The sequence below is a fragment of the Heloderma suspectum genome, chromosome 3 (genome assembly GCF_057233095.1).
Source record: "Heloderma suspectum isolate Gila_16-S chromosome 3, 16-S_ref, whole genome shotgun sequence".
Lineage (NCBI taxonomy): Eukaryota > Metazoa > Chordata > Lepidosauria > Squamata > Helodermatidae > Heloderma > Heloderma suspectum.
In genome coordinates this window covers 177,812,886-177,835,383 of record NC_139460.1, presented here as the reverse complement: position 1 = coordinate 177,835,383, position 22,498 = coordinate 177,812,886, and the positions used below count along the sequence as shown (strand labels likewise).

The following is a 22,498-nucleotide window of genomic DNA, read 5'->3' as shown; positions in this document are numbered from 1 at the left end:
GTCGGACACGACTGAACAACAACAACACTCTTGTGGTCTAGTAGCCTGACTATGCATACTTTGGAGCACATACTTCTAGAGCGTTCCACATGATCTGCTTGCTACTCTGTTGCTCTGCATGGTTACTGGCTGTACATATAATTAGCAGTTCCCTCCCCTCCCCATGATGTGTCTCCTATCCAAGCCAGGAACTCTAAGTTGGTGTAACAAAGGATGCTTCCTGATCTCACAGTCTGCAAGTGATTGGCATTCTAAACCACAGCACTGATTACTAGTCTAACCACACGTTCAGGAAGGGGAAGGGGAGCAATTCACATGGAGAAGCAAAATTATCAGAGCAGGTAGGGCTATTGTTAGTCTTAAACAATTACAAGAATTCAAAGCCCTCACAGCAGGAAGTGCCCCTATAAATGGTACTTTCTGCTTCAAGGATTGGGGGTGGGGGTGGGGGTAGGGGTGGGAGAACTACCTTCTCTTATCACTCCTGTAGTGGCATTTGCAAACAACATGCTTGAACTTGTTCCCTCGGCCCCCCCTCCTTACTGTCTCCTCTCTTTCTATTCAGCAATTTAAAAACAAATACATAATTTGAAGAACATTTGAGAGGTCAAACTGGTGGAAATGTCAACAGTGAAATACAGTGCATACCCCAGTAACCTGGCCTAGGAATATAAAGAACTGGGACAGCTTAGTAAAGGGATGGATAAGCTAAGCAGGACCCAGAAAGCCTGAGAGACAGCACAGCAGGAGGAAGGCCAAAGAGAGGAAACCTGGGAGAAGCCAATGCAGAGGGAACCAGTGCAGGACTGAAATAATAACTACTGACAGCCAAGGCATATGGGAGCCCATCTTCTGCCATTCTGTATTCTCAGTACCTTTCAACATCTTGACAGCTACAGTGATAGGCTTGTTTGGTTTTTCTTTATTGATCCCCATCGCTTCTGCCATCACTACTTGACCAAAACAGCCTTCACCCAACGGTTTTCCTAGAGTCAGGCTGAAATGACAGACACAAGCAAAGACATTAGCACGTGAAGAACTAACAGGCGAACCAGTTCGAAACTACATCCGCAGCATATTTTACTCACCGAGACCTTGCCAATTCCCACTTGGGATCAGCAGGCAGCTCAAGCTCTGAGACATTTGCCAGCATTGGTCCATCACTGGAGGAAAGGCGGGTGATCCTGACCAGTGGAGTATTGGAATTCATGGAAGAGTTAGACTCCAAAGACACCTGCTTGAATAGAGCAAATGAGGTGTTATTGCCAACAGCTTCCCTAACAAGCACACAAAGTCACACCAAGGAACTGTCTAAAGGGCATGAGTTGAAGATTTGGAACTGAATCTTCGTTTCATTCAGTAAGCAGCATTACAGAAACTAGATACATGATTCTTGTTCTCTTACGGTGCAAGTCTCTAGGTCATCTTTTAGTTTAAATCAGCACAGCTCTCAAAGTCAGTGCTGCTATTTAGCCAGCTGAGAGGAAAATGCAAAATTTATCTTTCACTGTAACCTGTCTTAGCTAACTGAAGGTTCTGAACCAAAAACAATGTGCCTGCTAATTCTGCTCAAAGCCTACCAGAACCTATGTCTGCTCCTGCAGGGTTTACCTCTGATGAGGGAGTTTCCACTACTTCCCATCAAGGCCAGTCCCCCCTCCACCCACCGCTGCTCCTGAAATAATGCAAATAATTACATTGCACAGGAAGACCCCCCAGCTCAGCTTTCCTAAGACTCACTTCACTGTTAAAGAGGTCACCACTTTGGACTAAACTAATGCAATGAGTAGACCCCAACAGAGAAGCAGCAGCACATGAGCATTTTAAGACCTTTCATCTCCTTCACCAGGTGAGCCTTGTGCCACTGATACGTGGCCACTGGATCTCCTTGTGCTGCTACACATCATTCTGCTACTACACATGAGAATCCCCATCATGTGGAGTCAGGCCAAGAAACTGGGTTTGTTGCACAACAGCATCAATCTGTTGCCCCCATGCTAACCCTTTCTTCCAGGAGAAAGAAGTCTTAACATGGCATTCAAGTTACATCAGTAGGAGCAGGATCATGTCCACTCATCTCTTCTCCTTATGCCTTACCAGTATAAAACCATGCCATGACCTCTCAGAAGTCTGTTTTCCAACAGTCAGCAGGACTTTTTGACACTTTGTAAATGTCAGGTCTTAGAAGAATCAGATAAAGAAAAGCAGGATCTATAAACTAGAACATTTTAATCCACCAGAAGATTTTAAGGTCATACTTTACACAATTTTTTTTTCCAGGAAAGCAAAGACTAAAAAAGACAAATCCATCTTCTGCACACAGTGCCCAAATATCTTGCTTAGCACTTCTATAGACATAAATAATTAGGACAAGTTTCTGATCTAGAAAGAAGACAACAAAGGGAAGGTAGGGATATAGGGGGAATAGTAATCTTGTATCTACTTTCTGTTACCTGTCTCTTGAGTGGGAACTTGGAAACTTTCTGGACAGTGGTGGTGTTCATAGGTTTTTTGGGTGGTCTTTTAATTCTATAAATCACCACCACCACTGCCACCAATATGAAAAGAACAAAGCCAGTCCCAAAGCTGAGGATGCCCGTATAAAGAGAGTTGGAGTCATCCACGGCAACTCGCTTTTCTGCTGAGGAGTGAGAGAGTCATATGTTAGGAGTTGGACTGGGTGACAGTAGTATCAGACTAGTTTAAATTCAGGTAATTCCTACGAAATCTATACGACACCCCAAAACACTTGGCAAAGTACTAGATATCTTTTCTCCACACATTGCATAAGCATTGCATAGTCGGCAATGTGTGAAATAATGCATATCTCAGAGGCAAAGTGCAAACATCTGGTGTTCCACAGCATATCTGTGACATCCCAAAAGAATCACCATTTTGATCCACTGCTGCACAACAATCCACTGGAATGGGCAAGCGTTTGTGAAGTGTTTCTTGCAAGACTAAGTGACAAAGTCAAAGGTGTTGTGTTAAAATAATGTACTTTGTCAATCTAAGTGTCATTCAGGTTTGTCGTGTTGTAACACATAACTAATGTTAAAATAAACCAGATTGTAAATCTGAAGAATTCCAACTAGATTGTGGATTATAAAAGCACTATAAGTCTTGCATTAGTATTTGGTTCAGTTGTAAGTACCTGTAAGTTATGTCATTTATAATAAAAATGACACTGAATATATAATCACACATAATGTAAAGTTTCTTTCATTTTTATTGTCTTATTTTTAGTGATCATTGCTGATTCCTGCTCACAGAACAGCATCTAATACTTCTTCATGTGTTCCCACATTTCCTAAGACTTACATACAATGCTGGGGCTGATCATGTAATGAAATTTTCATTTGGCCTTGTCTGGTGCTTTGCCTAACTCCAGTCGCCAATGAACAGAATTCTTACGTTTTCCACAAAATACCAGATTGTTGTACTCTGCCTGCAACATACGCAGCTGGGCCTATTATATACAGACTGTATATAAACCACACACACGAGAAAAAGCCTCTACTACTTATACACTTAAAACTCCCGAACACTTTGGGCATAGGAATATTCGAGCTTGCTTAAACAGAAATGCAGGATTGTGCCCCTGGGATACTGCTCTTCCCTATGTGGGACTGAGTTCATATTACTATACAGATGTTGTTATTACTCAGTAACAAAAGAGCAATATAATGAGCCGGATTCTATGAGGTCATCATCACCACTATCTGTAAAACCTAGTAAGATTTTCTAGAAAAGGTGGCTAAAGAATGTTTTTTAACTTAAGAGATAACAAGTATGATCTTCTAGGAGCTTAGCAGCCACTTTCCACCAAGTGTATTGAAGAACTACTAACTACTGAAATAAAATGCAGCGTTAAGAAGTGTATTCAGATTCAGCTGAAGTTTATGGTGATGCCAATTGAAACACAGGTATTAAAAGAAAAATACTGAAATGCAAAATTGGATTTTTGAAACTGAACTGCCTTACGTGCTACAGCTATGCTTGAGAAACCATTTATTGCTGCTGGAATGAAATGGCGCCCAAGAGATTCTACAGAGGTGGAACAGATGAGATTATTTAAGAGAGAATGAATTCACAGATCACACATTCCCAATAGTTGCCGTGATGCCATTCATTTGCATAGAGCATCAACATTCACACCCAACCCTGGGGCATTAGAGGACTTGGTGCTAGGTGGGGTCAGGAAGAAGTGTTTTGCTCCGCCACAAACGGGCTCCAGCAGGCACAGCCTATGGAGAACTGGGTGTCAAAAGTAAAAGCCATGCTACGGCTTCACATCCAAGGCCTTGATGTTTTCCAAAATGGAGTATGGGCACAATCCAGCCAAAGAAGCACTTTTAACTGAGTTCAATGACATAAAAAGCCACCCCGTTCATTCAATCAAGGTTTAGAAATGCCAAATGTTCAAGCAGTACGTGGTTTGAGACTAACACCTCAGAGCATGCCTACTCTGGCACACCTCCTACCACATAAAAAATTGTATTACATCTTAATAGTTAAGTGGCTGCCATTTTGAAATTGTTTTGGCATTACACCCACCCACTTGATTGTGGACCCGGTTCTAGAGCGAGAAACAAATTATTTACTGCCACTTGGACAAGTATCCAATTGTGCCACAGCGCTAGCATTAATGATGTAGCACTAGCATAAGCCAGTGCTTGCACAACGTAACCAGCGCTTCCTAGGACAATGGGAAAAGCGGCGACCTCCTGCCAAATTTTGACAGCGCTGCCAAAATTTGCTTGCTAGGGCAATGATATAAAGTGGCAATCTGCCATCAAATTTCAGCAGCAAATTGCTGCTTTCCTGCATTGTCCTGGCAAGCACTAGTTACATTGTGACAGCATTGCTTTTTGCTAGCTCTATGTTATTAGTGCTAGCACTGGGGCACAGTTGGATCAAATCTTTGGATATTAAGTCGTATATCTCAGAAACCATGAAATGCACTTTTGATGCATGAATACAATCACCTTTGCCTGAACACACACTGGCTGGAAATTAACATTCACCTACTGCTCAAGAATTTGGCATTTCGGAAGTGGGTGCCAAGGCCCCTTTGAAAGGGAAAGGAAAAAGTGACAGAGCAGAAGTACCTGGTAATACTGTCAGCCAAGCAGTATGATGTGTAAACCCAATAGAGTTCCCAGCAAGACAAGTATATTCCCCAGCGTCCTCAAAAGTAACATTGTGCAAGTACAAAATTTCTAGCTCCTTATCCGTTTTGTTAACACCTGCTGTCTAAAGAGGGGGAAAAACACACAGAGATAGAGTAGGAAGGGGAAAAACACACAGGATAAGCCAAATTCCCAGAGAAGGCAACACAGGCATTCAGGCAAATTTCCATAGCAGATTGCAATTTTTGACGTGCCAGTGGCTTATCCTAATTCCCTACCACAACATGTAAAAAGCAGAGCTCCCTTCACCAGGCTCTTACTCTGTCCCACTAATGACGCATGCAAGCAAAAGCATCAGAATGAAAAATTGCCTCCACAATATGACTGTCTCTTGGTTAGTACAGCAGGGGTGGAGATAGTTGGGGGGTGGGGGAAGAAAAGAAAGGAGAATAAGCCAAGGGAAGAGAAGACAAGCAGCAAGGATTAAAGTGCAGCTGATGTAAGTGGTGAGTTAAACGCAGCAAAAAAAGAGGGTTTAATTTTTTAAAGTCTAAAATGCATCAGGAACTAAATTTTTTCTGAAGTGCCACTTTGAATCCAGCAACTTGCTGTTAACTTATGCCACTTCAGTGTATTTACTTGCCAGTTACTGAGAACCAGTGCGGTGTAGTGGCTAGAGTGCTGGACTGGGAGGTGGGAGATCAGGGTTCTAGTCCCCACTCAGCCATGGAAGCTCAGTGGGTGACTTCGGGCCAGTCACAGACTCTCAGCCCAACCTTCCTCACAGGGCTTTTGTTGTGAGGATAAAATGGAGAGGAAGAGGATTATGTATGCCACCTTGGGTTCCTTATGGAGGAACAAAGGCAGGATATAAAGATAATAAAAGAAAATTTAAAAATTATTGAAACATCCTTGATGGAAACTGGGAAAGAGACTCCAGGAGGTTTGACTTTTGTGACTGAGTAAAAGATTTCTCCTCTTTCCCAGATATGAAGAGTGTATCCAATGAATAACGAAATGGGAAAATTGAAAAGAAGTAATTATGAAGGGTCAGGTCAGTATCATGCAACCAAAAGGGGAAAGGGATGGAGTGAGCGAAATTTAACTGACAGTCATCAATGTGGGAATTTTTCATTGCAACTGATTTTTAAAGCATTTAATTAATCTAAAAGTAGTAAAAGAAATAAAAGTAGTAACATCAAGACATACAGTATCAGTCAACAGAACAGAATACAAAATGAATATTAATTTTAATGACTAGCACCTTGAAGTGTTACTGCTCATTCTTGCAGTTGCTAAGCCTCTGGGACAGAGTCAAGGGTTTACCTGGTTTTGATTTGTGAATATGGAGCCAAAATGATTGTTCGGCTCTGCCTACGAAATTGTTGGCTCTACATAGATATTCGCCTTCATCTTGTTCTGTCACATTGAACAGATTTAGGTTAGCATCGGCTTCAGCGTTTTTACTGATCCAAGACTGCAGAATAGACAGAAACCTGAACTTCAGTAAACCAAACAACGTCTCTCCATCACATTTAGACAGACAGCACTGATTATCTGTTACTACACCTTGCCATTTGTAAAAAATTCAGAGGTTACTTCATTCTAGACTGATCGAGCAAAAACCGTAACAGTATGAGCAAAAGGATTTTACTGAAGAATTGCGCGTCCCATCCTTTTCTCATCTCTTTTTAAAAAAGCAGCCTCTGGTACAGATTGTTTGAAAAGCTGTCCTTAGTTAATTTGAAGGTTCTCGTGCGTTTTAAAATTGGGACCCTGACTCCTCTTCAAATTGTTGCATTTTTCTGAAGTTACTTGCACCTGATCAGACAGCAAGTGTTGCTACCGAAACCTCCTTTCAAGTTTAGTTGGGGGATCAGACTTATGGTGGGCAAGCAGGCCTTCCTAGAAAGCTCTGAAGGGTAATCTTCATTCTAATATGACTCATCATCTAAACCAGGCTTTCCCAACCTACCCCCCCATTGTTTTGGATTTCAGCCCCCATCACAACCAGCCAGCATGTCCAATGGTCAGTAATCCTGGGAGTTGTCGTCCAAAACATCTGGAGAGCACCAGGTTGGGGCAGGCTGACCTACATGTTTCCTTCCTTCCCAGTTTGCATCAACCAATTTGGTCAGGAGCTTGGTTGTGTCACACAGACTACAGAGAAGACTTAAAATGAATCATTCCAGGGGTCTATGGCTTTGGTCTGTGTCTTGAAGATTCAGCAATTTCCTGGGATTCACTGGGGACATGCCTGGGGCTTGGCCCCATTTGTCCACTCCCATATAGCCAAGGCCAGGCTGCTAACTAATCTGCCCAGGTGCTGGTGTTGGGCTTGCATAAAGGTCATGAGGTATTTAGATTTTGTCATACTTAGTGCAAGAGGATGATGTGTGCTAGGATGTCCCAGCAACATGTCAGAACCACAGTTTGATAACAGCTGGACACAAACATCAAAGAAAGCTGAGGCAAGTTCCCAACTGTATGCGGATGGAGCCATGAATACTTGTAAAAATTAAACCAGCTCCTGCATATTTTTGGGAGCACCATCTCCCAGTCTTTTTGGTGGTCTTAGTCTGGTGCTGGCAGACTGTTGCCTCACCCTCTGGATACTTGCTTAAGGGGCACTGCAAGAATCCTTACAACAACCCCGTAAAGCAAGTGAGCACTATAAGCCCACATATTGTAGCTGAAGGAAACTGCAGCGTGAGGGGTTGACTTGCCTAAGGTTGCCTAGTGAGTTCATGGCAAAGGTGACATTCAAACTGGGGATTTCCCAGTTTGTAGCTCTGTGTCTTAGCCACTATGCAAGCACCAGCTCATCACAGGTTAGGTAGGACTAGAGATCAGATTTCCCAGCACGCCTCTCTTCAAATATATCTGCCAACTAGGCAGGTGGAATGTTATATAATATGACTTCCTGTAGATATTGCCTGGTTTTAAGGTACACACCTTTAGTGTCAATAATGCCCATATCAAGAAGCTTCAGAAATATCCATAGCTGTCAAGTAGTGCCTCAACAGTACAACGGTCCCAGTTCTAGTGTGTAAGAGATTTAGCTGAGATGTATAGCTATGTACAAACCTTTAGGACAGTGACATAGGGAGTCCCATCTGGTCCATATTTGCTTCCATTGACTTCCACATGTTTCAGCCACTGGATGTGAGGCTGGGCATCACTGTACACTTTACAGTAGAATCTGACATCACTCCCAACTACTACAGTCTGGTTAGCAGGCAGTCCTGCCTGGAGGATCGGACGGTGGGGTGATCTTTCTGTATAAGAGAAGGGAGAGTTTATTCTTCTCTGGTAATTAATTAGGAAGGTGCTTTACACAGAGTTTTCTCAGCATACTAACTGGTGCAGAACCAGCCTTCATCGCCCTTCTTCAGGAGAGGGACTTGGAATGCGACCTTGTTGCTCTTACTCCCATCTCTCAGCGGTTTTTGATACCATTGACCATGATATCCTCCTGGATCATCTTTGCATGCTGGGTGTTGGAGGCACCGTTCTATGGTGGTTCCACTCATACTTGCAGGGCCGGTAACAGAGTATAGTATTGGGTGACTCTGTGTTGGCAAGCTGGCAGTTATGCTGTCGGCACAGGATACTATTTTGTCACCGATGTTATCTAGCATCTATATGAAGCCAGTGGGAGTGGGCATTAGGAGATTTGGGGCACCAGCATGCTGATGACACTCGACTCTATGTCACTGTTATGTCTGAGTCAGGGGAGGCCATGCTCGTGCTGAACCAGGTCTGGATGCACTGGTGGGCTAAATAAGGTCTAATAACCTGAAACAGAATCCTAAGAAGCCAGAGACCTTGCAGGTGAGTGGTTCTCAGACCTGGGATGTGGAGAGTTTACCTGCCCTGGATGTGGTTGCACTCTCTCTGAAGAAACAGGTACACAGTCTGTGGGTGCTCCTAGATCCATCATTATCTATGGAGTCTCAAGTAACCTCTGAGGCAAGGAGCACCTAATACCAGCTTTGGTTGGTATACCAACTGCACTCTTTCCTGGACAAGGATACCTTGTCTACTACGACTCATATGCTGGTAACCTCTCGATTGGGCTACTATTTTTTGGGTGCCCCTGCATCTGGTATGGAAGCTGCAGCTGGTGCAGAATGCTGAGGCCCAGATGGTAATTGGGATGCCTTATTGGGTGAATATTGTGCCTGTACTGTGTGAACTGCACTGGCTGCATATTAGATATGGAATACATTGTAAAATAGGGAAAGTGTGTTAGTATTGGCTTATTTATCCCCTGCCTCCTAGTCAAGATATTGGAAAATCTGGAAGGTGGATTTTATTTTTTGGCAAGGGGATGTATGAAAGCAAATATATATGTATTGGGGATTACAGCAGTTGGCTACAGGAGCAAGAATTATGATACAGCCACCAGTGGGGAAGGGTAAGAAACTAACTGTATTTGGTATAGAACCACCACCCTCCAATCTGCTTTTGGGATCTGACCAGGCATTGCCCATACTCATTCAGGCTGTTCTCTATATTCATAACAAGAAGGGATTCTCTCTCTCTCTCTCTCTTATACACACATAAATGGGATGTACTTCTGCCTGTCCATCTATTCGCCAGTGCCATAGTGCCAAAACAATGAAAACTAGACACCTGAAACTTGGCATGCATACTAAAGGGACCCTAGGGGTGTGCATCTCAGGGCTGTTTTTAAAATGCATTAATTAATGTAATTAAATGTTTCCATGTAGTTGAAGCCTTCAGCCACTAGGGGCAGACTGCCCTAACCAGCACATAGCTTCGCAGTAGGGTTGGCGGAGAATTTCTCCCCGAAACTTCGGGGGGGCCGAGCGCCAACGTGTTCGGCCCCCCGAACAAGTTTCGGGGAGAAATCCTCCGACCCCCCCCCCCGGGACGGGACTTACCTTTGCCAAATGTCCCTCCCGGTGGCTGGTCCGGCCGGCGGTTCGGCGGGTGTTCGAGCGGGGCGGGAGTGGCAGCCGGTCTTTCCACCGGCTGCCGCCGCCGCCATTGCAATGAAAGAAAAAAAAAAAACGCCCCCTGATAGGCTACGTGACGATTCACGTAGCCTATCACGGCTAGATTTGCAAAGTCAGCCGTGATAGGCTACGTCAATCGTCATGTAGCCTATCACGGGTGACTTAAAAAAAAAAAAAGCGCGTACGGATAATGGCGGCCCCCATAGGGAGCCGCCATTCCCGTTCCTTATTTGGTCGCTGTAGTCTACGTAAACATTTACGTAGACTACAGCGACTAAATAAGGAATGCGAATGGCGGCTCCCTATGGGGGCCGCCATTCGCGTACGCGCTTTTTTTTTTTAAAGTCACCCGTGATAGGCTACGTGACGATTGACGTAGCCTATCACGGCTGACTTTGCAGATCTAGCCATGATAGGCTACGTGAATCGTCACGTAGCCTATCAGGGGGCGTCTTTTTTTTTAAAAAAAAAACTTTCGCGTTCGTGTCCGGGCGAGGCGGGAAGCCTCCCCCCGGACGGGGTGAGGCGGGAAGCCTCCCCCCCGGCCTGAATTTTGGCCGGGCCGAGGCGGGAAGCCTCCCCCCCCGGACGGAACTTCGCAGGGGGACCAGCGAAGCGCCTCCCCCCCACCGCGAACGTCCTTCGAGGAAAGGTAAGGGACTTTCGTCCACCCCTACTTCGCAGTCAATACAGTTTGAAGTCAGGGGAGAATAGTAGCCCTCCATCTCCCTTGCCATGGGGCAGCCCCCCTTAAGGGGAATGGAGTGGACAGACCCCTCCCTCAAGGGGCTATGGGGTACACCATGGCAGAGGCCATGCCTAGGGGTTCCAGTGGACATGGCTTCACTCAGACCGGGTGGGCACAATGCATCCAACTCTCACAGCTCAGTAAGTTTGCTTGCAGGCTTCACTTTATCGAACTAAGGGCTATTCCAACCTGTGAGAAACTGGGTACGTTCGTGTGTGTGTGTGTGTGTGTGTGCGCGCGCACAGAGAGAGAGAGAGAGAGATGAAAAGCAGCACAACAGCAAAGCAACAAGGAGGGTCTGGATGCAGTCAGTCTTAAGGTAAATGTATAAGGAAGATTAACAACAGAAGAATTACAAAATGTATGTAGTGCTAATCATTTTCGCTTCCACCCTCATCAGTAGCTGTGATTTTATTTATTTATTGCATTTATACCCCGCCTTTTTTCCTCTTGCAAGGAACCCAAGGCGGCTTACATTATCCTCCTCCTCTCCATTTTATCTTCACAACAACAACCCTGTGAGGTGGGTTGGGCTGAGAGTCTGTGACTGGCCCAAAGTCACCCAGTGAGCTTCCATGGCTGAGTGGGGACTAGAACCATGAATACCAACAGTCACAGTTTGGAAAGCTGGAAGACGAAAACTCCTAAGAAAAGAAAAGCCAAGATGAGAGTGGTTGAAAGCTTATGAACTTTCCTCCAGGTTACTGCCATATGGACTAAGAGTTCTGAGTCTGTAGATCCAGAAGTTTTCATTCATTCATTCATTCATTCATTCATTCATTCATTCACACACACACATGTGTGTGTGTGTGTGTGTGTGTGCGTGTATGTGTGTATATTATACATACCCTATCCCATTAAAAAGCCAAGTTCATTCCAGGTACCACACATAATACTTACATGGTAAACCTGAAGAGCTTGGGTGTCAGGGTTCCCTTGCCCCCCTGCCTTTCCTCCAGCACTCACAACACACAGAGACGCTTCAGTCTCCCGCCTTTAATTCATTATTCTCAGGTTCATTACAGATGCAAATACTCAAAAGACTCTCTGGCTACAAAGGAATGCCTCCAGGGGATTCAAATGGGAATAAACGAGAGTTCCCCCAGTTTGAAAGGGCGGCTGTCTGACTAGGCGAACTTAGAGAGGGATGTTCCGCCCCTTGCCTGCTGCTCCCCTGCGCAGCCTCTCATGCATTGCTAACCAATTTGAACATCTAAGCTCCGCCCCTGATGTTTTCCTCTTAGCTCTGCGTCTCCGCCTGGCATCCCCTAGGTCACAGACCGCAAGCTCCTCCTCCTCCTGCTCGCTGTTTCTCACAGAGGGGGGTGAGGATGAGGTTTCATGCCCGGCCATCTGGGAGCTGGTAATCTGAGAAGCACGCCTAACCATATCTGAACTGGCCTGTGAAAACACCTCCCCCAGTTCTGGCTGCTCCTCTTCTGAATCTGAGCTCCTAACTATCCCCCTGCGCTCAGAATCAATCCTGACACTGGGTAAAGATGCTGTGGGTTTTTCAAAAGGGAACTTTATGATATGCTGGTTAGATTCAAATATTTGCAGATGGGTTGGTAATGTTATTTCCACTAAGACACATATTTTATGAGCATTTTTCTCTAATATTCAAATTTTTGTATGTTTTTTTTTTAATTGGAAACCTGCCCTGCAAAATTCGGAGACGTATCAATGCTGAAGGAGAACAGTGAAGTTTTGGTTTCTATATTGGTTTGAAAGTGCAACATTAGGTACATCCGCATTAAAATACAAACTGAACAAATTTCTCCCCCGTCCCTAGAATAAAGGTCCAGTGGAAGGATCTGAATCAGCCCTACCTCACACCAGCAAGCCACCTTATGAATACTACAATCAGGCTGAAAGGACACTTACCAAGAACATCGAGCTGGTAAGTATGCCAAATTACCCCATACTTGTTCCGTACAACACAGGTGTAGTTGCCTCTGTCTGATGGAACCACACTCTCCATGACAAGGCTCCACTGCTGATGCCGTAGCTGCAGAGGGAAATAAAGAGTTGGGAACCCCGTGTTTTCCTCCTAAAGCCATAAACCACTGACAGACTACTCTTCACTAGGCCTTTGAAAAACTTTATTTAATATTAATATTTTCTGAAATTTGCTGCTTAAAAGCTCCAGCAAGATTCTCTACTACCTTGTATTACATGGGGCAAACAAACATTTTACTCCTTGAGGAATGGTTAATCAATTTACATCACAAAAATATGAATCATGGCAAATATACTAATGAAAAGCCAACAGCATTCTGCGGGAAGCATGCTATGTCTTTTTGAAGTGGCAGGCATGCTTTCTTGAAAATTACAACCACCTGGATGCAAATAAATACTAGAATTTAGCTGGATTTATGCTGGGATATGCCATGCAACAGTAAACTTGGTATGTTTTTGATACGCATTAGAAATTGTCACAATGATCAGTAGAAATTTGGGAAAGGGAAGCAACTTGTTAATATATATAAGAATTTACCAACTTTATTGAAAAAATATGCTTATTTATTCTATTGCTCTTGTACATCAACATACATCAACAATATAATAATTGTATGTCATTTATGAAGTCATTCAAATCACGTTTTTCATTTAAAAAATAATGCCCAAGTAGATAGTCAGTATATCAGTTTGAATTTTAAAAGGTATAAACTGGAAGGGAAAGTCACATGAAAATAGTGGATCACATACCCAATTATCACTTCAAGACAGTTCAGTGAGCAAAAGCTCAGATGTGCCAGTCTTGGAGATTAACAAAGCTGGAGATTAATGAGCAGACCAAAGATTATCCCACTGATGCCTTACTTTGATGCCCCCAATACGGTGCTCTCCTTTAAATTCTTTCCCATTTTTCAGCCAGTGTATGGAAGGAGAGGGATTGCCAGCAGCTGGGCAGCGAAAGCGAACGGTGTTTGCAGCAGGCACAGCCAGAAGCTTCCTTTCCATTCTCTCACGACGGGTCCAGTAAGGAGCAACTGTAGAAATGAAACAGAGCAATTTTAGAAATACACCATGTCAGCGAGCAAGCGTGAGATGTGATCCAACATGTGGAATTTCAGCTGAACAGCGAAGGTGAGTTTCAGCAAAACCATTATCAGATCAAATGATTTCCACAGGTAAAACAAGTTAGTTGCATGCGATTCTTAGCAGAGACCGTGAATGAGACCCAATTCTTAACAGAACTGATATGACTCCAAAGTAACCTCAGGGAAATTAGATAGAATGGTTACTCCAGGTTGGCATCAGACTGTCTGATTGCTCCTGCCCTACCTCCATTTTCAGCATGAAGCTGAGCTCAGCGGCTAAGAACCACGGAAAACACAAAGATGTCAGAACAGAAGAGATAACCCAGTGGGCAATCAACAACAAGCACTAAAAGCTTTTGTGTCTAAGGGTGTTCCAAAGAGGTCCTCCAGCGACCAGAATGTCAACAAAGGAATTACCTCAAAGAAGACTGTACTTCCTACTCTGCAAGAAGGTGCGTGGGTAGCTGGTTCAGAGCTATCATCACTGTGCCATATATGCACTGATATTACCTCAAAGAAGAGGTACTTCCTACTCTGCAAGAAGGTGCATGGGTAGCTGGTTCAGAGCTATCATCGCTGTGCCATGTATACACTGATGCTCATCTAGATTGGCAACAATTAGCATGGAGACCAGCAAAGTTATGTTAATAATCAGTGTGCTAATTCATCATGCCTGATGCTTGCAAAGCACTCCCTCTGAATCGCACCAAGTAACCATTGTCCATATATGGGAAACCCAACTGGGCTTTTATGTTTACATTCTTAAATTATTAAAAATGTCTTTTTAAAATGTTCATGCTACCTTTGAACACAGTTAAGTTTGAAATACCAATGTTTGTGTAAGGTAGTTTTCCATAATTTTCCGCAAGTAGACAGCTGTTCTTGATGCTGTTACAAATATTTAGTGTTACAAGAAGAGCCTATCCTCCCCCCGGGCTTGCACTATCCAACAGTGATCAGGAAAAGCATTAAGGACGCTCTTCAGAAATGCTGTTTCTTTAAAAGGCTCATGACTTCTGCCTACTTACTTTCTCTTTTCTTGTGGAGAGGGCGTACCTGAATGTGCATTTGCCATGGCTGCAGAGGGCAGAAAGACACAGCAGGGGGTGATTAGCTGATTAGGTAGAGACTGGTGGTTGGGAACCCTTTGCATGGCTTGGTGTGAATTTTCCATCTGGGCTTGGTGGAGTTAGCAAGAAGCCCCTTGTTCAGCCAGGAACTGCCACCCCCCACCCTCCAAAATAGCTGGCTCCAAATAGCCACCTGCAAGTCTTTGTTCAGCCTAATTCAAGGACCTATGGCCAGAACATTTGCATGGGAAGGGCCCAGCCTGCCCTATTGTTTCTGCCCTTTCAGGGATGGGAAAACAAGGTTGCTTTGTTTTCGCCTTCACTTATGCAACTAAGGGGCTATTTTTTATTTTTGTTTTTTAAGGCAGCAGCCCTAGTACACTTTTTAGGAAGTAAACTCCATTGCACTGAATGGATGTACGTTCTCTTGCTGTAAGGCTGAACTTTTGTCTCATGGGGACAAGCGTTACAGCAGGGATGGGAAACACATAGCCCCCCAGAAGTTGTTGGACTGCAACTCCCACCAGCCCTCACCATTGGCTGTGCTGGCTATTGCGGATGGGAGGTGCCGTCCAACAACATCCCCAGCCCTGCATTACAGGATGACAACTATGCTATTGCACTGTATTAAGTGCAGTGTGGAGCCACAATTATAACTGCGCTTCCCGCTGATCATGGAAGAACAAGGCTTCAGCAATGCCAATGTGGGACCTCCCTAAGGCTTGGCCTCAGAAAAGTGGAAGAAAGAATTTAACACAGAGAAGAACATTGCTTTCATACTCTTCCTGGAGTAGTTCCAAGAGTGCTCAAAATAAGTCAAAAAAGGGGGGGATTTTTCCCCAACACCAACAGAACTCAGAGGTACAGAAAATGTTTATGAAATACTGAGAGGTTTTGGCTCAGCTTTAGATATTATAAAAGCAATAAAAGCAAAGTGTTAAAAGCAACAAGCTGAAATCACTGACGCATACACATCAGTCCTTTTTATTTGCGCCAGCTCAAGCTCCATTGGTTCCAACCAAGTTTCACTGCTGAGAATTAGACTTTGTGCCCCAAACCCAAGGTATTTACCTCCATTTTCAGATTCATCATCATCATCATCTTCATCATCACCTGATGATGGAGAGTCTTGAAACAGAAAAGGAGCAGGAAAATAAAAATTACACTTTCTGGAAGTAAAGTTTTGAACTCATTCTTGCAATGGTTTTCCGTAATCAGAATATATTGACTGGCTTGCATTCAACAAATGTTCTAATATTCTGCATTCAGCTGTTATTTCTGCACCTTGCATACAACAGTGCATTCACTGACACTGCCTCAGAGGGCTAGATCAACTAGGTCCAGAGTCTCCAACTATGGCTACTGATCATCAGAAAAAAGGGATGAAAAGCCACATATATTATGTGACCAACTGTAGTCCAGGTAGTGGACAGGCAACCTCACCATGCCTCGCTTTGAGGAAGGGCCCCACAAAGTGCGGCATTCAGGCCTGTTCGCCTCTCCAGAGAGGCCGCCCACCGATTCTCTTGTTCAGAGGGCAGCAGGAGCAGGCATCCTCCCATCTCAGGCAGCGGGTCATCTTCCATCACCACTGCAAGCAGGGGTTGTGAGCCCCTGCCCCAGCAAGTGAAGGCTCATTCCTGTATACTGGCCAATGCTGAAGCATATTGTTTGGTGGTAAGTGAGAAATGCACAGGTGTAACCATTGACTGGGATCAGTTTTTGAGCTTTAAGAGGGAGATGGGGAGTTGTTCTGACTCCCTCTATTTTTCTGTAAGGTTACAGCATCTCTGCTGTTGGTAGTTCTTTTACCATGCCCTCTCTGCCCAGTTAGGCCCCAGTGATGTCTGAATAAAGATATCCTCCTTTAAAATATAGGGAGCATATTATTCCATGAGTTTATGTAATCCTTTGCAAACTCTAAAAGTGGTGGCCAATTCATGAATGGTTTCTGGACTTGTTTGCCTACCACATGGGCAGCTGAGGAAAGTTAATTGCTCTGTTTGGTGTTGCTTTGCTTTTGAGCATTTAAACCATATTTTTATTTTATTTTTTGCTACTGTACACCATCCAACTTCAATGGTTATTGGTATCTACTACATTCCATTAAAAAGGTGTTGGCTGTTTTACAGCATGAGGTACTTTAAAAGTAATGAAAAGTGCAACTTCTAGCTGGTTAGTCTTTATCTCAATAGTTTCCCTATTCCTTATTTATTTATCACATTTATATCCTGCCTTTTCCCATCCTTAAGGAACCCAAGGTGGCATACATAATTCTCCTCCTCTCCATTCTATCCTCACAACAATAACCCTGTGGGGTAGGCTGGGCTGAGAGTCTGTGACTGGCCCAAAGTCACCCACTGAGCTTCCATGGCCGAGTGGGGACTAGAACCCAGATCTCCCAACTCTCAGTCCAGCACTCTAGCCACTACACCACACCGGCTCTCAATGTATGTAGCTATTATATAGCTCTAATGTGCATAAAGACACACCATTTTCTTCTTAACATGGGTTTTGTATAGAAGGTATGCAAAAACAGTTCTCTTCACCATCAACTTCCAAACTTCCTTATCTAAATAGCCACAGCATGTTGAAACTGATATTACCCCTTCAATTTTATGCTAAAAGGTAAGCCAAACCTAACAAAACCAACTATCATATAAAATATAAAACACAGAAGAGGCTTTTGGTGGGGCATATTTTCCATGATGGGGGGAGGATGGTCAGAAGCCCTTTATTTTAAAAGTCTTTCGATGTTTCATGAGGTCAAGATAGAGGATAAGAACAGAGCAGGTGCATGAATCTGCCTGAAGAAGGGCCTGATGGAATGGCAGTCTTACAGGTGTCCACATAAGAAAAAGTGAAGCAACTGACAGGATGACATTTTTACTCCGACTGAGACAATAGCAAAAAAGACCTTTCGGAAGTTCACTTTACAATTTGTACCTTCAGAATGAACACCCTCAAAAGCTCTGCAGGAAAAGCACATCACAACTACACGGCATGATTACAACAGAGATTTAAAACACACACACACACACACACACACACACACAGTAAAAAGACCTGTTTTATTTATTACATTTATATCATGCTTATTACCACAATGGCCAACCAATCACAAAGCCACTCCCTATTCAGAAAGAGTTCTTAATGTAAATAAGAGCCCTAATGGGCTGGCTTAAATAAATGCTGCATAAATATTTAAATATCTAAACATGCTAGAAAAAAGTTAACAAAAGCAAAACAACAAGAAACAAAAAAATCCTGCAGGTATCAGAATGGACTGGATCCTGTGGGGAGGGATATCTGTCTCCAGCCACAAACACTTTACATAACAGCCACTGCTCTTAATTAAAGGCCAGCAAATGCAAACCCCTTTAATGGTTTTAATTACCACGGTCTAATCATTTCAATTTCCCCAATTTTGAAGCCAAGCTAGTTTTAAGCAGGTTACTTGTCAACACCCCACACAAAAGTAGTTTTACTGCAGAAATCAGCACCGCCCTACTTGGCAGGATCATATACGTTTTTAGAATCCGTTCCCGAGAGCCGGGCACGTTATGCTTCAGCAGGACTGCAAATGAAAATACAAGCAAAATCATGTTTATTGCCCCAGTACAGCTACCTGGACTCAATATTTTCGTCTCTTGTTGTAACATGAAAATGTCTATAAATATTTTTTTCAGTTCTGTGTCTGAATGTTTTTTTCTTCTCTTATGAGGTTCTTAAATTCAGATTTCTTTAGAAACGGTAACTGAATACAACATTCCAGATGAGAACATGGCAATGAAGACATAGAATATACAGCAATATATTACTTTCAGGACTCATCTTCTCTTCTTTCCATTACACTACATAATATAACTGTCACTGCACAGAGAGAAAAGTTTTCCATTGAGTTGTTTTTAATTAAGTGTTAACATTTCAATATGACTTGGAAGTTGAGGGAATGGTGATTCAATCTTAACTTTCAAAAGGCACACATACAGCCACATCCCACTTTTTGTACTAGTGCAACTACAGCAGCATCCTTGGTAAGCCACACATGACAGTTCTATTCTTGGGTGCTGCTAGTCAGTTACAATCCCTTTACATGTGTGTGTCTTCTGTGGGGTGTGGCTGGCTGAGGCTTGTATATGTGTATCTTCTGTGTGGGGCAGCTGGGAGTGAATGGGGTTTGTAGATGTGTCTTTAGTTGGGGGTGTAAATGGGGGGGGGGTTCGTGCACCCACGTGTATCACCGGAATGAATGTGGAGCGTGGGTGCATGATTTTCTGACTCGAGGGATTGTGGGGTGCATTGATTCCCCCCCCCCCCAGTTTTGCACTCATTAGCTTAAAGTCACTTGATTCAGTTTCCTTCTCTATGCAACATGGGTTATTCCTGGGACAAAAAAATGTGGCTCCAAATCAGTGTGTACACTTCTGTGTGGCTGGGTGGAAAAATAATACTAATAGTAGTAGTAGTAAGGATTACTACTGCTGCTACATGCAAAGGGGTAGATTTTGGATGATTTCAACTTGTTGCCAATGCTTACTTTTGAGTAATCTAGTCCTTCTTACTTCAGAGCAGAGCTGCATAAGCTGCATTTTTGTACTGTGCTGCTTCTCACTGTTACTGCAGAGAGGTGGTGTGGGGGATGCTTTGTGGTGGAAATGCAAAGGGGTGGATTTGGGTGCTCTCAGAACTTGCTGCTGGGTTCAAAAGACTTATTTTCTGTGTGACTCCAACAGACTTGCAGGCATGTTCTCTCACTGTCTCTTTTGCAATGGATTGTTGTTGCTGTTGATGATTATGGTTTTCTGTAGGTGTGTGGCTTTCCCTATTCCGTTTTGTTTTGCACTCATGATCTTAAAGTCACTTGATTCTCTGTGCAATGGGAGTTGGTGCTGCAACTGGGTCAGCTTTGCAACTGTGATTCAGTTTTCTCTTTCTGTGCAAGTGATCGAGAGTTTGCATACACACATATCCACCATAGCACTACATGTATGTTTCTCCAGCAAGAAAAGGAGAAAAGAACCATCTTGGCTGCCTCTCCCATCTTAAAAAAGCCAAAAGAAGCACCTGGAGTAGCGGGCTGGGGTAGGGGGAGAGGAGACTGCTGCAGGTGGAGGTAGCATAAGTGTACCACTCAGCTACTTGCCCAGGGGCAATTGCTATTCACCCCAGACATACATAATTGCTGGAATTACAACTTTATGATGCAAGAACTCCACCCCTCAGATTATATTGTCACTTTAACATATAGCAATGAACAACGAGAAATTTATTATCTCTCTTTCAGCCAAGCATTCAAACTGGCTTAAAACTGATCCACACTAAAACATAACCAAATCAAATTAAAAACCCAGGCTTGCAAATAATCACTCTGTTGGGGCAAATACAAAATTGCCCTTCAGTGATAAGGTGCTAATCCTGAGTGCAGTTCATCTCCAGTATGAATCTGGCCCTTTATTTGTTAAAGATGTCCAAGATACATGCTCATTCCAGCGTGGAGTGAACTTTCAGCACCCATCCATGAATCATTAAGCTGGTACTTTTGTGCCTCGCATGGGCTGCCTTCATACTGTCTTTCTTGCCTAACTAAGACCCTGTAACCATTCTATTCAGCTTGATTACCTGTGTTTGCTTAGTGCACTGTGCTTATCTTCCCATTCTGTTTACCTTCTCCTACATACCCTGAGGCTGAGTCATTTGGATACTTGGCATTTCAATTAACTTTTTCCAGAGGGTAGCCCTTAGCCTGTTGCAGCAAAAGCAACCCCTTAGTCTTTAACACATTTGTTCTGGCATAAGCTTTCACAGACACTGTCCACTTCATCAGATGCATGATTTGTTCATTGTTAAAGTGCCACAAAACTCTTTGTTGAATTCCTTTTTGGGATCTAAATTAACTGTCCTAGAAGAACAAACGGACTGGAAAATACTTTTTGGATGCAAATTATTCCCATGCTCCTTGTTGCTAGATGCGTATGGACTGGTTATGGCTGGGGCAGGAAACTTTTTCCAGCCTGAGGGCCACATTCCCCCATCAGAAAATTTTCAGGCTGCCACACACCCTGCTGGTAGTGGTGGGGGGCTGGGCCATTTGTTGGACATTTAAATTTTACAACAGTGCTGTGTGATTAGCCCATAGGAAAAAAATCTCATGTCACTGCTGTGTTGTAGAAGGGCACTGGAGACTGATTTCAATATGTTTAGGATTGTACCCTAAGTGTCAGTATGAGCAAAAAGGGGATTGTTTTGCATTTGGCCTTTTGGGAAGGGAAACCAAGGTGGTTTCCCTGAAGTTACCTCAAGGCAGAAATGCTAAATACTTCCTCTCCCCATTGGTTTCATTTTCTCTCAGGTTGGAACTTGACACTTCCAACCTACATCAGCTCCTCTTTTCTCCCTCATAATATCTAGTAGTTAAAAATGTAAGATGTGACATCATCACATTCTGGGTTTCCTGTCCAACTTCACTGGCTGCAGTTTGTGGGGTTGGGAAACTGAGCATGACAAATTAGGTCACACATTTTATATTACTAGACATTATTAGGGAGAGGGGAATAATACTCTTAGGCTTGCTGTATTTATTTATTTACTTACTTACAATATTTATATACCACTCCACATCAGAAGATTTCGGAGCGGTGAACAACATAGTAAAAGAATAAAGGAAAGGAAAGGAAAGGAAAGGTTCCTCCTGTGCAAGCACCGAGTCAATACTGACCCCTAGAGGGACGCCGCTTGCGCTGGCGTTTTCATGGCAGACTATAGCGGGGTGGTTTGCCATTGCCTTCCCCAGTCGTGACCTTTCCCCCAACAAGCTGGGTACTCATTTTACCCACCTTGGAAGGATGGAAGGCTGAGTCGACCTCAGCCGGCTACCTGGGACCCAGCTTCCGCTGGGATCGAACTCAGGTCATGGGGAGAGTTAAAATGTTTTTTAAAAGACAAACCCCAATAAAATGGAATTTAACAAACCACGGTTGGTCATGCAAGGAAGGCCTCTTGAAATAACGTCTTCAGGAAGCGCCGGAAGGAACACAATGTTGGTGCCTGCCTGACCTCTAAAGGCAGGGAATTCCACAGGAAGGGGGCCACCACACTGAAGGCTCCATGTGGACCCACCAGGAACATGCCCTCTGATGACCTCAGTGACCGGGCAGGTTGGTAAAGAAGGAGGCGCTCCCTCAGGTATCCTGGTCCCAAGTTGTTTAGGGATTTGTACACTAGTACTAAAACCTTAAACCTGGCCTGGTAGTGAATAGGCAGCCAGTGCAGTTCCCTCAGCAGAGGAGTTACACGCTGAAAAGGGGCAGCTCCCCACAACAGCTGAGCTGCTGCATTCTACACTAGCTCCAGCTTCCAGGCCAGCCTTAAGGGCAGTCCCACATAGAGTGCATTGCAGTAATCCAGTCCTGAGGTTACTAATGCTTGTACCACTATGGTCAAGCTATCCCTGTCCAGGAGCGGCCATAGCTGGAGAACCAGCTGAAGCTGGTTAAAGGCACTCCGAGCCACAGCAGCC

General features: G+C 43.8%; 1 protein-coding gene across 6 annotated transcripts in view; it reads right to left on the bottom strand.

The window, feature by feature from the left end:
- FGFR3 (fibroblast growth factor receptor 3) overlaps window positions 1-22,498 on the bottom strand; it is a 69,606-nt gene that overhangs the window by 13,802 nt on the left and 33,306 nt on the right. For 2 of the 6 annotated variants that reach the window (XM_084845016.1, XM_084845015.1), the window contains exons 4-11: window positions 16,051-16,107; window positions 13,689-13,858; window positions 12,750-12,873; window positions 8,220-8,410; window positions 5,112-5,256; window positions 2,454-2,641; window positions 1,089-1,234; window positions 876-997 (exon numbers count right to left, since the gene is read on the bottom strand). In XM_084845016.1, the coding sequence (XP_084701142.1) occupies window positions 876-997; window positions 1,089-1,234; window positions 2,454-2,641; window positions 5,112-5,256; window positions 8,220-8,410; window positions 12,750-12,873; window positions 13,689-13,858; window positions 16,051-16,107 (1,143 nt within the window). Of the gene's footprint in view, window positions 1-875; window positions 998-1,088; window positions 1,238-2,453; window positions 2,642-5,111; window positions 5,257-6,458; window positions 6,610-8,219; window positions 8,411-12,749; window positions 12,874-13,688; window positions 13,859-16,050; window positions 16,108-22,498 lie in introns of all 6 variants that reach the window. The other 4 variants (XM_084845017.1, XM_084845013.1, XM_084845012.1 and 1 more) reach the window with 4 other exon arrangements.